A 13,034-nucleotide genomic window follows, 5' to 3' on the forward strand; every position below is an offset into this window, starting at 1 on the left:
ATTGTGTATCTATGCCACATTTTCTTGATCCATTCATCTACTGAGGGGCATCTGGGTTGGTTCCATATCTTAGCTATGGTAAATAAGGCTGCAATAAACATAGTCGTGCTGGTAGTTTTAGTGTGGTCTTGTTTTTGATCATTCGGGTAAATGCCCAAAAGTGGGATTGCTGGGTCATAGGGGAGCTCTATGTGGAGTCTTTTGAGGAACTTCAGCCATGTTGCAAAACACTTTATGTATACAATGCATTTTGATCTCAATTTTTAGATAAAGAAACTAATGAACCAGATAGTGACAAACAGCCACTAAGTAATCACACAAGCATATGCTGTTTCTGCCCAGCAGATCGTGTAAAGAAAATGAAAGGAAGAATAAGAAAGGGGAATGGAGTTGGTGAACATGATCGAAGTATGTAAAATGGGTGTGAAAATGTTATGATGAAAGGTTATTTTATACAATTATTGGGATCATTAAAAAAAGAATAAATTCTTTAAAAGACAATAAAGTATGATATAGGCAGGAAGAAAATTTATCAATATATGTATTTGACAAAGGACATTTATTAATGAGAAAAAATATCCAGAATATAGATATTTAGATATATGTGTAAAGATATAGGTTCTTATATATATATATATATATTTATAAATGCATATATTTTTTATTTTGATAAGAACATGTATCCAAATTATAGATGTAAAGATATATGCAAATATAAAATATGTATATGTTACATTGTTATATTAGCATATTATTAATGTATGATATAATTATGTAATATATTATATTTATATATTTAACATATTATATAATATAGACAGATATATGTGCAGATATATATGTGTGTAAAAATATTATGTGTAAATATATATGTATATATATATATCCTAACAAGTCAATTAGACAAGCAATTCAAATAGTCAAACGTTTTAAACAGACATTTTACAAAAGAATATTTTTAAATAGCCAATAAGAACAGGAAGAGGTGTTAAATGTCATTAATCATGTAAATTAAAACTGTTTGAGATAATATTATATACTCCTTCGAATAACCAAATAGAAAAGACAGTTTTAAGTGTTGGCAAGGATATGGATGAAGTTTTCATATACTGGTAGGAACGTGAAAAGGTCTCACAGCTTTGAAAAGCAATTTAGATGTTTCTTTTGAAGGTAAATGTATAGTCTATCATATGACCAAGGATTTCCACTTCTAAGTAGTTACCAAAGGGAAATTAAAACATAGTCACATGACAACTTGTCCAACAGTGCTGATTGCAGAAATAACCCAGAATGCCATTTACTAAAGTCAATAGAAAACTCTACTCAGAGATATACTAATCAGTGCAATAATACTCACTGATGAGCTATTCACCATGAAAAGAAATCACGTAATCTAAGCAAAAGAAACAGAATCAAAGAATAGATAGATCTCTACTTATGCAAGTTTGTAGTCAAATTTAACTATCATGACAGAAAGCTTATCAGAATCCTTCTGCATTTGCTTCTTAAAGAAAGAACTGATTATAAAGGGGGAATGAAAAGATTGTTGGAGACAATGGAAATTGTCTATATACCTTTATTTTGGTAGTTGTCACACAGGTTTCTAAATTTATAAAAATTACTGAACTTTTACTTTGAAATAGTGAATTTTCCCATATGTAAAATATTCCCAATTTTTTCAGTTTTTAATATGTGGTTTACAATTAGAGACACTGGATGGATGATTGAACTTAAAAAGCTCAGGATAAATGGTTACAATGTAGAAAAAAAGACACTCTTCCAGTTTCTTCCAGTACACCATTTGCCCACACAGTGATGTAAGAATTTATATAGGCAACAGAAAAATTCATAGTACCTGATATATTGGTAAACTTCTGTAGACTAGCCACAAGAAAACAACTTTTCTTAAAGCCATCTTAAAGAGATCTTCTTAAAGGCCTATTGAGGTTGGGGTGGATGGGAACAGAACCAAAGTGGAGACTTTGGTTTCAAATATTACTTGGGAATATTTGCCAAGTCTTTAAAGTTCTTCTTCCTAAAAGCTATATAAAGGCCAATGCAATGCAATCTTGAAGTGCCAATTTAACTGTACTTATTAGGTATATTGCTATAATGTCACACAAAACATTTTATGCAATATTTTCCTCATTTACACACCATTTTTGGCATTGGCTTAAAATCAGCAATGGTAATTTATGCTTTGATATTCTCATTTGTCCGAGGACTTGATCTACTGTGAAGACATAGCTTGCAATGGACTGCCACCAAATCACTTTCCCACACAGTACTTGAGCTTTCAGATGTCCATTACATATTCCTTATATTTTAGTTTCTATATTTTATAATCTTTTAAAATAGGTACTATTAACATACAGCCAGCATTATACTCAAGAGTGAAAAGTTAAAATCATTTATTCTAAAATCAGGAATGAGAAAAGGATGGCTGCTCTCTCCACTGCTCTTCATCATAGTATTGGAATAGTATTGGAATTCCTAGCTAGAGCAATAAGGAAAGAGACAAACATAACAGGGATCCATAAGGAAAGAAGAAGAAAAACTCTCCCTCTTTACAGATGACATGATGCTATTTTTAAAGAACCCCATAGGTTCCTCTCCAAGTTACTTGAGCTGATCTGAAACTTTGGCTAAGTAGCAGGGTATAAAATTAATCCACAGAAATCATCAGCTTTTCTGCATGCCAACATGAGAACACAAAGCTGAAATCAGAAAAGCAAATCAACCACCTAGGAATTAACTTAACCAATGGGGTGCAAGGACCTCTATGTTGAAAACTTTAAAAACCTGAAAAAGGAATTAAAGCAGATTTGATGAAGTGGAAAATCCTCCCAGGCTCCTGGATTGGGAGGATTAACATCATGAAAATGGCAATACTACCCAAAGCTATCTACAAATTCAATGTCCTATTCATCAAAATCCCAACAACATTCTTCAATGACATAGAAGAAGCAATCTAAAAATTCACATGGAATAATAGAAGACCCTGTATAGCAATTCTTAGCAGGAAGAACAGTGTTGGAGGAATATCAATACCAAATTTCAAACTCTATTACAAAGCTGTAGTAATAAAAGAAAACCAGCTTGTGACTGGCACACGAATAGGCATGAGGACCAATAGAATAGAAGATCCAGAAATGAACCCACAGACGTAGAGCCACCTAATATTTGATAAGGGAGCCAAAAACACAAGATGGAAGAAAGACAGCCTCTTCAACAAATGGTGCTGGCAAAATTGGCTAAAGACATGCAGAAAACTGATGTTAGATACTTATATATCACTGCATTGAAATAAATTCCACATTAATCAGAGACCTCAGTGAAAGACTAGATACACTAAAAGTATTTACAGGAAAGGATAAGGGGTAGACTAGGGCTCCTTGGAACAGGTTGAAACTTCCTAAGTAAAGGATCCAGAATCACAAGAAATCAAAGAAAGATGAGATAAATGGAAAATAACAAACTGCAGAGTTTCTGCATGGCAAAGGATATAGCTAGGCAAGATAAATAGAAAGCCCATAGAATGGGAGATCTTTAATAGCTATGCGTCAGACAAGGGCCTCTAATCTAAAATATACTCAGAGTTAAAAAAATTAACTTCCCTAAAACAAATACTCAAAGAAAACAACAACCCAATTAATAGATGAGCTAGACTTAAAGAGACTTCTCTGAAGAAGAAATAAGAATGGTCATTTATTATTGAACATTATTAACCCTTCTCTTGTTTTTCTCCCACTGTTCCTTACCTACCCCATCTCCCCCCAAGCTGAAAAAGTTCATTTCCAACATAGTGTCTTGTGAGTATTGCTATTGTTTCACTATTCTGTTATTCCTGTTCCTTTTCCCAAATCAGATGAATGTATATACAAGATAGAGAGTACCAAAATCAAAAACAGTGACATCAGGGGATAAGCCAAAGGAAAAAAGAAATAGATTCACACAATACATTCAACACAACAACAAACCTATTGTTTCTATATCTTGGAGTTCATTTCAGTTAGCATCATTTTATATAGTCATATGTACATAGCTATTGAACTATTGTAATCCTCTGCTATAACTATCTTAGACATACGCTAATTATTACAAATGAGGAAAAGAACTGGGTCTGGCTTACTTAGTATGATTTTTCCAAGTCTTTACATTTCCATACAAATGGGGTGAGGTCATTCTTTTTAATGGAAACATAGAATTCCATTGTGTATATATACCACATTTTCTTGACCCAGTTATCTACTGAGGGGCATCTGGGCTGGTTCCGTAACTTAGCTATGGTAAATAATGCTGCAATAAGCATAGTTGTTTGTGTTCCTTTGAGTAAATGTCCAGGAGTGGGAAAGCTGGGTCATAGGGAGGCTTATGTTTAGTTTTATGAAGAACCCTCATACTGCTTTCCAGAGCAGTTGAACCAACTTACATTCCCATCACTAGTGTAGTAGCATTCCCTTTTGGCCACATCCCTGATATTATTTGTTTCCTTGATAATGGCCATTCGAATTAGGGTGAGGTAGAATCTCAGTGTAGTTTTGATTTGCATTTCTTTTATGTGTATTTCTTTTATGATCATTTCTTCATGTGTCTATTGGCTATTCTTATTTCCCCTTCAGAGAAGTCTCTTTTTAATTCTTTAGCCCATTTATTAATATGGTAGTAGTTTCTTTGAGGATTATTTTATTGGAGGGGTTTAATTTTTTGATCTGGCTCATTTTTTTAAGATTTATAATGATAAAATATGATTTTATAGTTCATTATTTAATTTATATGCTCATTAAGCAAGCATCTCAAAGTTTAGTTGCAAAAAAGCAAAGAGAAATACCATGAGCTAAAAGTTATGAAATATTGTTTCTTTTCTTCTTCTTCTTTCTTTCCTCCTCCTCGTCCTCCCCCTCCTCCTCCTCCTCCTCCTCCTCCTCTTCCTCCTTCGTCTTCCTCATCTTCCTCTTCATCTTCCTCTTCATCTTCTTCGTCTTCTTCCCCACCTCTCCCTCCCCCTCCTTCCCTTCTTCCTCCTCCTCCTTGTTCTTTTTGTCATGGAGCTTGAACTCTGAGCCTGGGTGCTGTCCCTCAGCTCTTCAGCTCAAGGAGAGTACTCTACCACTTGAACTACAGTGCCACTTCTGGTTTTCTAGTGGTTTATTGGAGCTAAGAGTCTCATGGACTTTCCTGCCTGGGCTGGCTTTGAACCGTGATCCTTAGATCTCAGCCTCATGAGTAGCTAGGATTACAGGCGTGAGCCACCAGTGCCCGGTTTCTTTCTTCTTTTTTGTGATCTGAGGCTTGAAGTAAGGGCTTAGCACTTGTTACACAGGTGATCCATAATTTGGCCCATATTTTCAGCCTAAGATCTGGGTTCTTTCTTGGATTCTATTCATAGGTAAGTTTTTCAATATCTTCAGCCTCAGTTTACTTAGCAATACCATGAGAATACTTGCTATTTCATCTTTTTCCATTCCACCTTAAAATGATAAGACCTGGTTTGTTTGTGTGTGTGTTTTTACAGGTAAACTAGGCTAAGATCTTTGGCACTTATTTTAGCAGGAAGAAAACACATTAATGAAATCTAATATAATGTACTAAATTGATCTAGGTAAATTGTATTTACTGGAGCATGGCTGAATTAATAGTAAAGTAAAAATTGTGGAATTATGTGTATGCGTTTCAGCTATATGGTCTTTTAACATGTTATATTCTCAAATGAAATAGAAATCATAGACAAGTATTATTTTCTTATGAGTTAGTATGGTATAATAGCTTGTTTCTTTTTTTATAAGGAATCAAGCAATTTTTATTCTCTTTTTGAGTACATTTATTTTATTGTCAAGGTGATGTACAGAGGGGTTACAGTTACATAAGTAAGGTAGTAAGTATATTTCTTGTCAAACTTATTATCCCTTCCCTCATTTTTTCCTACTTTTCCTTCCCCAACCCCTGCCCCAAGTTGTATATATCATTTCCAATATATTGTCTTGTGTATGTCACTGTTGCAGTGGTTCCCGCCTTGTCCTTTGTCTCACCATTCTGTTGTTCCCCTTCCCTTCCCTAATTCAAATAAACAAATATACATAACCAGGATACCAAAATCAAATACAGTGACAACAGGGGATACACTATAGAGGGAAGAACATATAAAAGAAACAAAAAAAATCACATAGTACATTAAAAGTAACAACAACAGAGAAAAACCTCTTGTGTTCATGTCTTGGAGTTTATTTTACTTAGCATCATCTTATATGGTCATATGTACATAGCTATTAAGCTATTCTGTTCATCTGCTAAGATTATCCTAGATGGATACTAATTATTGCAAATAAGAAAAAACATGAAACCTATGTTTCTTTGGGTTTGGCTTACTTCATTGAATATAATTTTTTCCAAGTCTTTCCATTTCCTAACAAATGGGGTGGTATCATTTTGTCTGATGGAAGCATATAAGTATGTATGCATGTATATATATACACATACATACATATATATGTACATATATATATATATTCCACATTTTCTAGATCCATTCATCTATTCATATGGGTTGGTTCCCTATCTTAGCTATGGTGAGTAATGCTGTGATAAACATAGTTGTGTTGGTAGCTTTAGTTTGGCCTTGTTTGTGATCATTTGGGTAAATGCCCAAAAGAGGGATTGCTGGGTCATAGGGAAGCTCTATGTGTAGACTTTTGAGGAACCTCCATACTGCTTTCCAGAGTGGTTGAAGAAGTTTACATTTCCACAAACAGTGCAGTAGGGTTCCCTTTTGGCCCCATCCCCTCCAGCATCTGTCCTTATTCGATTTCTTGATTAAAGCCATTCTAACTGGGGTGAAGTGGCTACAGAAGAAAAGGTAAATTTCTGAAACTTTCGTAAGGGAAAAGCATAATTGTACAAACTTTAACAAGGACAAATCTCAGGCTCCAGAGAATGTTCCAGATCTAGAGAATATCTAATATTATTTATGGAGACTTTTTTTGTACAAAGGCCAAAGATGTTTAGCCAATTTGAAGTTCTACCCCTTTGAGCTTCTACTCAGTTTAGGCTCTGTGAATCTGTGTAATATATTTTTTCTGCATATTTGTTGGACTTGCTACAGGATACTTTTGTCCAGTATATAGGTGATTAGAAGAAAAATTATAATCAAGTAGCCATTTTATTCTCTCTTCTCAGCTCCTAAAGACCACTGATCTCTTCTAGGTCACTTTCAATAGAGTTTTATGCTGTCAAAAGTGGCTTGGGCATAGAATATTTAAAGGACAAATTGTGATTGAAGAAGGAGAATCACTGATTTTTGTTAATCTTTTGAGAAAATCCAATTTTTCCCCAAAATGACTAGAAACAACAGATGGGATTTCCAGGTTGCTTTTCTTTCTTTTTTTTTTTATTGTGAAAATAACGTAGAGGGGTTATCATTACATGGGCAAGCGAATGAGTACATTTCTTATCAAGCATCGTTGCCTCCTCCTTTGTTTCCCCTTCCCACCCCTTCCTATCTCCCTCCTCGCCCCCCCCCCGCGCCAAAGTTGTAAAGTTCGTTTTTCGACATAACAACTTGTACATCTCATTGTTGCTATGGGTCCACCTGTACCCCTCAGTTAAACGATTTGTTTTTTCCCTTCCCCTCCACATTATACCAACATCAAATCCAGTGAAAGCAGGGGTTATACCGTGGAGGAGGGACATATAAAGCAACAAAGAAATTATCTTATAAATATGTTAGAAACAATCGCATGAAAGAAAAAAACATTTGAATATTTATCTTGAGGTTCATTTCACCTAACATCAACTTTTCTGCTTGTCTCAGAAATATACTAGTTATTGCAAATAAGGGAAACCATGGGACCTATGTTTCTTTGGGCCAGGTTGCTTTTCTTTTCTCAGTAAAGATAAGAGAAACAAAGAACTTGGTAAGTCAATGTTTGTACCTAGAAATCTGCCATTCATTTCGGTAGGTAGGAAGGAGAGGGATAAAATTATTAAGTGACAGATGTGGATTTTTGAAACCCTTATCTAAGGTTCACTATTACTTCTTTGGAGTAATAATGACCTAGAGAAAAACGAAACATAATGATGCTAAAATGATATTCAAGTAATATGTGGTAGATAGTCAGAAGTCCAGGATGAATAAAAGTATAATTCCCAGTCAGAGCCTAGGAAATATTTTGTTAAAATACTGGCTCCAATTTAGTCTGTAAAAAAAAGCTATATGTAACAGGATAATGAGAATGATCTCTAAGTTCTTATCATTTGTTTCCCCAAAGTAGTAAGTTTGGAGAATTAAAAGCAGACTATTAAAGACAAAACTGTAAGAATCTGTGTGTGGCTCGAAGATGGACATTCTAACACTTCCTGTTCAGATGTATGCCATTCTCACGTTATTTTGAGGATATCATGTTTAGAAGAATCTAATGGCTAATGGTTTTCAACAGGAGCCTTTACAATGAAAAGATGGAAGCTAAACTTTTGCTAATAAGATATTCAGCCAAACCAACAACAAAACTTTTAAAAATATCTTTCAGACATTTTAAGTATCTACAAAGCACTTACTTTATAATTAATAAATTTCTCATACCTGGAATGTTATATAAAAACTCCCATAATTGCTCTTCTTCCATGTAGGCCACAAAAACATTTCCAAATGTTTGTGGAGAAAGATTGCAGTGGTATAGTACTTTAAAGGTGGCTTCTACTACACTGGGTGCTTGGTTCAGATTATTTTCTGTCTCAGAAGCTTGTTCTTGAAAGTTGCATTCTTGAAAGGAATACAAATGATAATAAAGCAAGCATCAGTGAATGTGATTAAATTCTTCTGTTAGCCTATCATTGACACTGTGAAATGTGTGTGATCAGTATTTGGATAAAAAGACAAATACCACTTTCTTTCAGTTTATCTAGTCTAATATTATGTCTGGGATACTCATGGATATTTATTGACAAAAACAAATAGCCACCAAGGGCAATGCTAGCTTCCTGTATTCAGAATTGTTCTTTCTTTTAAGAAAAAAATTTAAGAACTGGTTCTCACTTAAATGTTATTCACATTCACTCTGGGAATTATTTTAAAAATTGTATCAAGGAGTAGTATATATTTATAACATTTTATGAATATGACAATTCTGTAAAATAAATTTATGGACATTTCTCAAACTCAATGACACTGTTATTTCACAATGAAGATTTTTCCCATAGATTTGTCAATAAAACTATATAAGCAAGACCATATAAATAAGGCTATTTTTTGTCTTTTATTGGAATTTTTATTATTATTGTAGAGTTAATATACAGTGGGGTTACAGTTATATGAATCAAGTAATTACAATTATTTTTGAACCCTTCCCTTGCTCTCTCCTTCTTTTTTCTTCCTGTCCCCTCCCACAAATACAGTTCATTTTCCACATAGTGTCTACTACTATTGTATTTGTTTACCCTATGTTCCACGTTTTCTGTGACCTCCTTACCCTCCCAAATACAATCTAACTAACAAGACAAAAGGAAAAGAAAACAAAAACAGCAACAATGGCAACTAGAAACTATCTCATTTTGTTTTCTTGGAGTTCATTTCATAAATGATTATTATATAATCGTATGTACATAGCTAAACTGGAAGCTGTTGTTATAGCCACTCTGAAAAAAATCTTGCCTAAGAATGAATGTGCTGCATGAAAAATCAAGTCCAAAAGATGAAAAGAGGATCCTTGAAGAGATAGCATTATTGGAAAATGTGCGTTCAGAACTGCCTATAGATATATGTTAGCTGAACTTATTTGGATAAATCAAGTTAATTTTGATTTCTGTGACTTACCTTCAAAAGGATCCTAATGTTTTCCTTAAATCAAGAATTAAATGGCAAATATATTTTTAAGTAAGTCAGGCACCCATAATTTCATTTTTTAAATCTAAACAATCTGAAGATATACTTTCTGTTTCTCTAATTCATGTTACATATAATAATTAATTACCCAGAGAAGGGGGGAAGAGAATAACAATTTTGAAATAAATTTCAATGATTTACAAAAGCAGCATGAAGAACCTCAATGAGATAGGTGTTGGTGGCTCACAGCTATAATCCTAGCTCCTAGGAGTCTGAGATCCAAGGATCACAGTTCAAAGCCAGACTGGATGGCTACGTTCCCCATGAGACTCTTATCTCCAATTAACCAGTCAAAAATACGAAGTGGTGCTGTGTCTCAAAGTGGTAGAGTGCTAGCCTTGAGCAAAATTGCTCAGGGACAGTGCTCAGGCCATGAGTTCAAGCCCCATGACCAGAAAAAAAAGAATTTCAATGAAAAATACTACTTAATGGGAGTTGGAAGGTTTGGGGGAAGAGAAATAGGTTCTGTGGTTGGGTACTAGTGGGAGGAGGTTGGGCTAATAGGATGATGTAAGAAGAAAAATATTCTCAAAGGAAATGTTTTCACATCTATAAAAATAGAACAATAAAACCTGTTGAAATTGGTTTGGGAAGGGGAAATGGGAAAAGGAGCATAGTAAAGGGGGTGAGATTGGAATATATTATAAACACATATAAAAATGTAGCAATTAAATCCCCCATGGAACCTATAAGCTCATTAAAAAAATTATACTAGCCAATTATCCCTGATATCATCTCCATGTCTAAATCTTTGCAATACTCTACTGAGTTGATGATCCAGAATTGCCACAATGTTGTTTTTGTTGTTGTTGTTTCAAATTTTGATTCCATCCCCCAAAATGTGTTCTACATAGAATGGTTTATTTGCTATTGCTTTAAAATATGTTCTTCTGTCTTAATTTTGTTGCCTATGGTAATACCTCCTCTAATGTAATATCCTCTAAAGTATCAATAATGGATTTACTGGTTGCCTGCTAACAATTTATCTGTCATTGGACAAAATTTTGAAGTCTTTACCTTCCCAGAACTCACTGACTGTACGCGCGTGCACACGTGTGTGTGTGTGTGTGTGTGTGTGTGTGCTTTTCTAGAAAGAGTATGTAGACTGCTAAATAATCACTATAGCAAGGTTACAAACAGATGAAGTAACTGCCTTCTGCTTAGCCTGGAAGAGTCTTGGCGATGTCAGCAGTTCTGGCATAAAAATCTATTATCATCTTTCTTAGAAGCAACCCAAATTGGATGATGTTGTTACTACCTAATACTAAGTGCTATAAGTATGAGATACACAGAAATGTACAGAATGTTTGTTTGCATTATTTTGACGAATCACAAGGAAGTCACAGAGAAGTTCATATTGTAGCCAAGTCTGTAAAAAGTAGGAAATTATCATTATGATGAAGTGAGATAGGAAGAAGAGTTGATGTAATGGAGAGAAAAAGGCACTCCATTATGTGACTGTTGAGCAAAGAGGGAAGTAGAGCTAGATGATCAACAATATGTGAGTAAAAACAAGTAACAATGCACAGGGGGAGGGGGATGAATAAATGGAAGATATTTCTATACAGTTCTAATAATTTCTATCTCTCTCTCTCCTTTGTCTCAGACTATTCTATTTGTTTCCTTCAGAGATTTCCACTTTTTTGAAAACATCAAATTTGTGAAGTTAGTTGTCTTTGTAGACTGAAGTGGAGAAAGAAGAAAGAAAAGCCAACTCTATTGAATAGTTATTAGCTTTAATGTCATAAAGTATCTATAGGCCTCCCAAAGTAAAACATTGACTACCATGGGGAAGTATGTGTCCCATCCAGAGGGCAGACAAAAGAATTTGGATGAGTTAGAGAGAAGAGATGCTCTGAGACAGGACAGAAACCTCTGGGTCTAGAAGACGAAAGCATCTGCCTTGGTTGTCTGGCTTGCTTAGGAATGCTTACCTGGGTAAGGGAGGCACCGAGGGAAATTAGATCCTTAACCACATCAAAGGTTTCAGCCAAGGGGACTGCTGCACTCTGAGAAACCATGAAGAGAGGATCTTAGCCCTTTAGGGAGATCATATAACTGAGGCTCACTAAGCCTCTCTGGGGACGAATGGAAGCCCTAAGAATATCTAGGGTTAAATGCCAAATAAGATAGGTCTCAGCACCCTCATAAAGTTGACTTGAATACAAGAAGTTACTTTGACAATTCTTGCACATCTGAATTTAAAAATTGATATTCATATCTGCTCCCTAAAAAGTGAAGCTACTATATACCAAAGTACTTAATATATGCCAAACATCACATAAGCTGCTTTACATTTTATTTTATATTCAAAAATACTCTATATATGTCAATTATCCCACTTTTAGAAATGAATAAAGTAAAATTGAGAGGAATTAAGTAACTTAAACCAAGGTCACAAAGATAGTAAATGTTTGCTTTTACTGTTTGCATTATACTATAATCTCTCATTTTTCAAAGTGTGCCTTCACATTACGGAAATGTGTTGTCTTATAGCAAAAAAATTTCATGTAGCATTCCAAATCTTCATATACATAATTCTTACATTTCTAGTACTATTTTATTATGATTTTTATTATGTATATTTTTATGTATTAAGTGTCTTTAGATGTCTTCTAAGAGTAACTGCTTAGTATTACAGGCTAACTAATATTTTTGAAGAGAGGGCTTTAAAAGAAGGAAGGAAGGAAGCAACAAAAAATTGATCTTTTGAGTATTGTTTTCCTAGGGTTAGATCCACCTAAAAATTGGTTATATGGAATTGCATTGACTTTACCTCATGTCCTGAATAGGTGCTCTAAATTTCCACCCACTCTTTTGAAATTCTATTATCTCTTGATTTACTACATATCTATTCTATTATTACTTGATTTACTACATATCTATTTTGGTAAGCTATTCCTTTCTTACCATCTAGAATTGGGGTTAGCAAACTTTCCCTATACAGGACAGATAGTAAATACTTTACCTTTGAGAAGCCATTTGGACTTTATCTCAATTCTGTTCTACCCTGTAGTACATAACCAGACACAGACAATGTGTAAGTGAAGGGTCAACATGATGTTGGGATAAAACTGACTTTAAAAAAGGGGGTGATCCTGCACCAGAATCAACTCCAAATGGATCAAAGACCTCGGAGTCAAAGCAGACACCCGGAAAA

General features: G+C 34.4%; 1 protein-coding gene across 1 annotated transcript in view; it reads right to left on the minus strand.

Annotated features, from left to right (window-relative positions):
• Window positions 1-13,034, minus strand: part of LOC105989795 (uncharacterized protein KIAA0825-like) — a 185,734-nt gene that overhangs the window by 78,094 nt on the left and 94,606 nt on the right. Inside the window, exon 11 of the mRNA XM_013022014.1 lies at window positions 8,576-8,755. Coding sequence (XP_012877468.1) covers window positions 8,576-8,755 — 180 coding nt within the window. The remainder of the gene's footprint in view (window positions 1-8,575; window positions 8,756-13,034) is intronic.

Source organism: Dipodomys ordii, unplaced genomic scaffold (genome assembly GCF_000151885.1).
Source record: "Dipodomys ordii isolate 6190 unplaced genomic scaffold, Dord_2.0 Scaffold59, whole genome shotgun sequence".
Taxonomy (NCBI): domain Eukaryota; kingdom Metazoa; phylum Chordata; class Mammalia; order Rodentia; family Heteromyidae; genus Dipodomys; species Dipodomys ordii.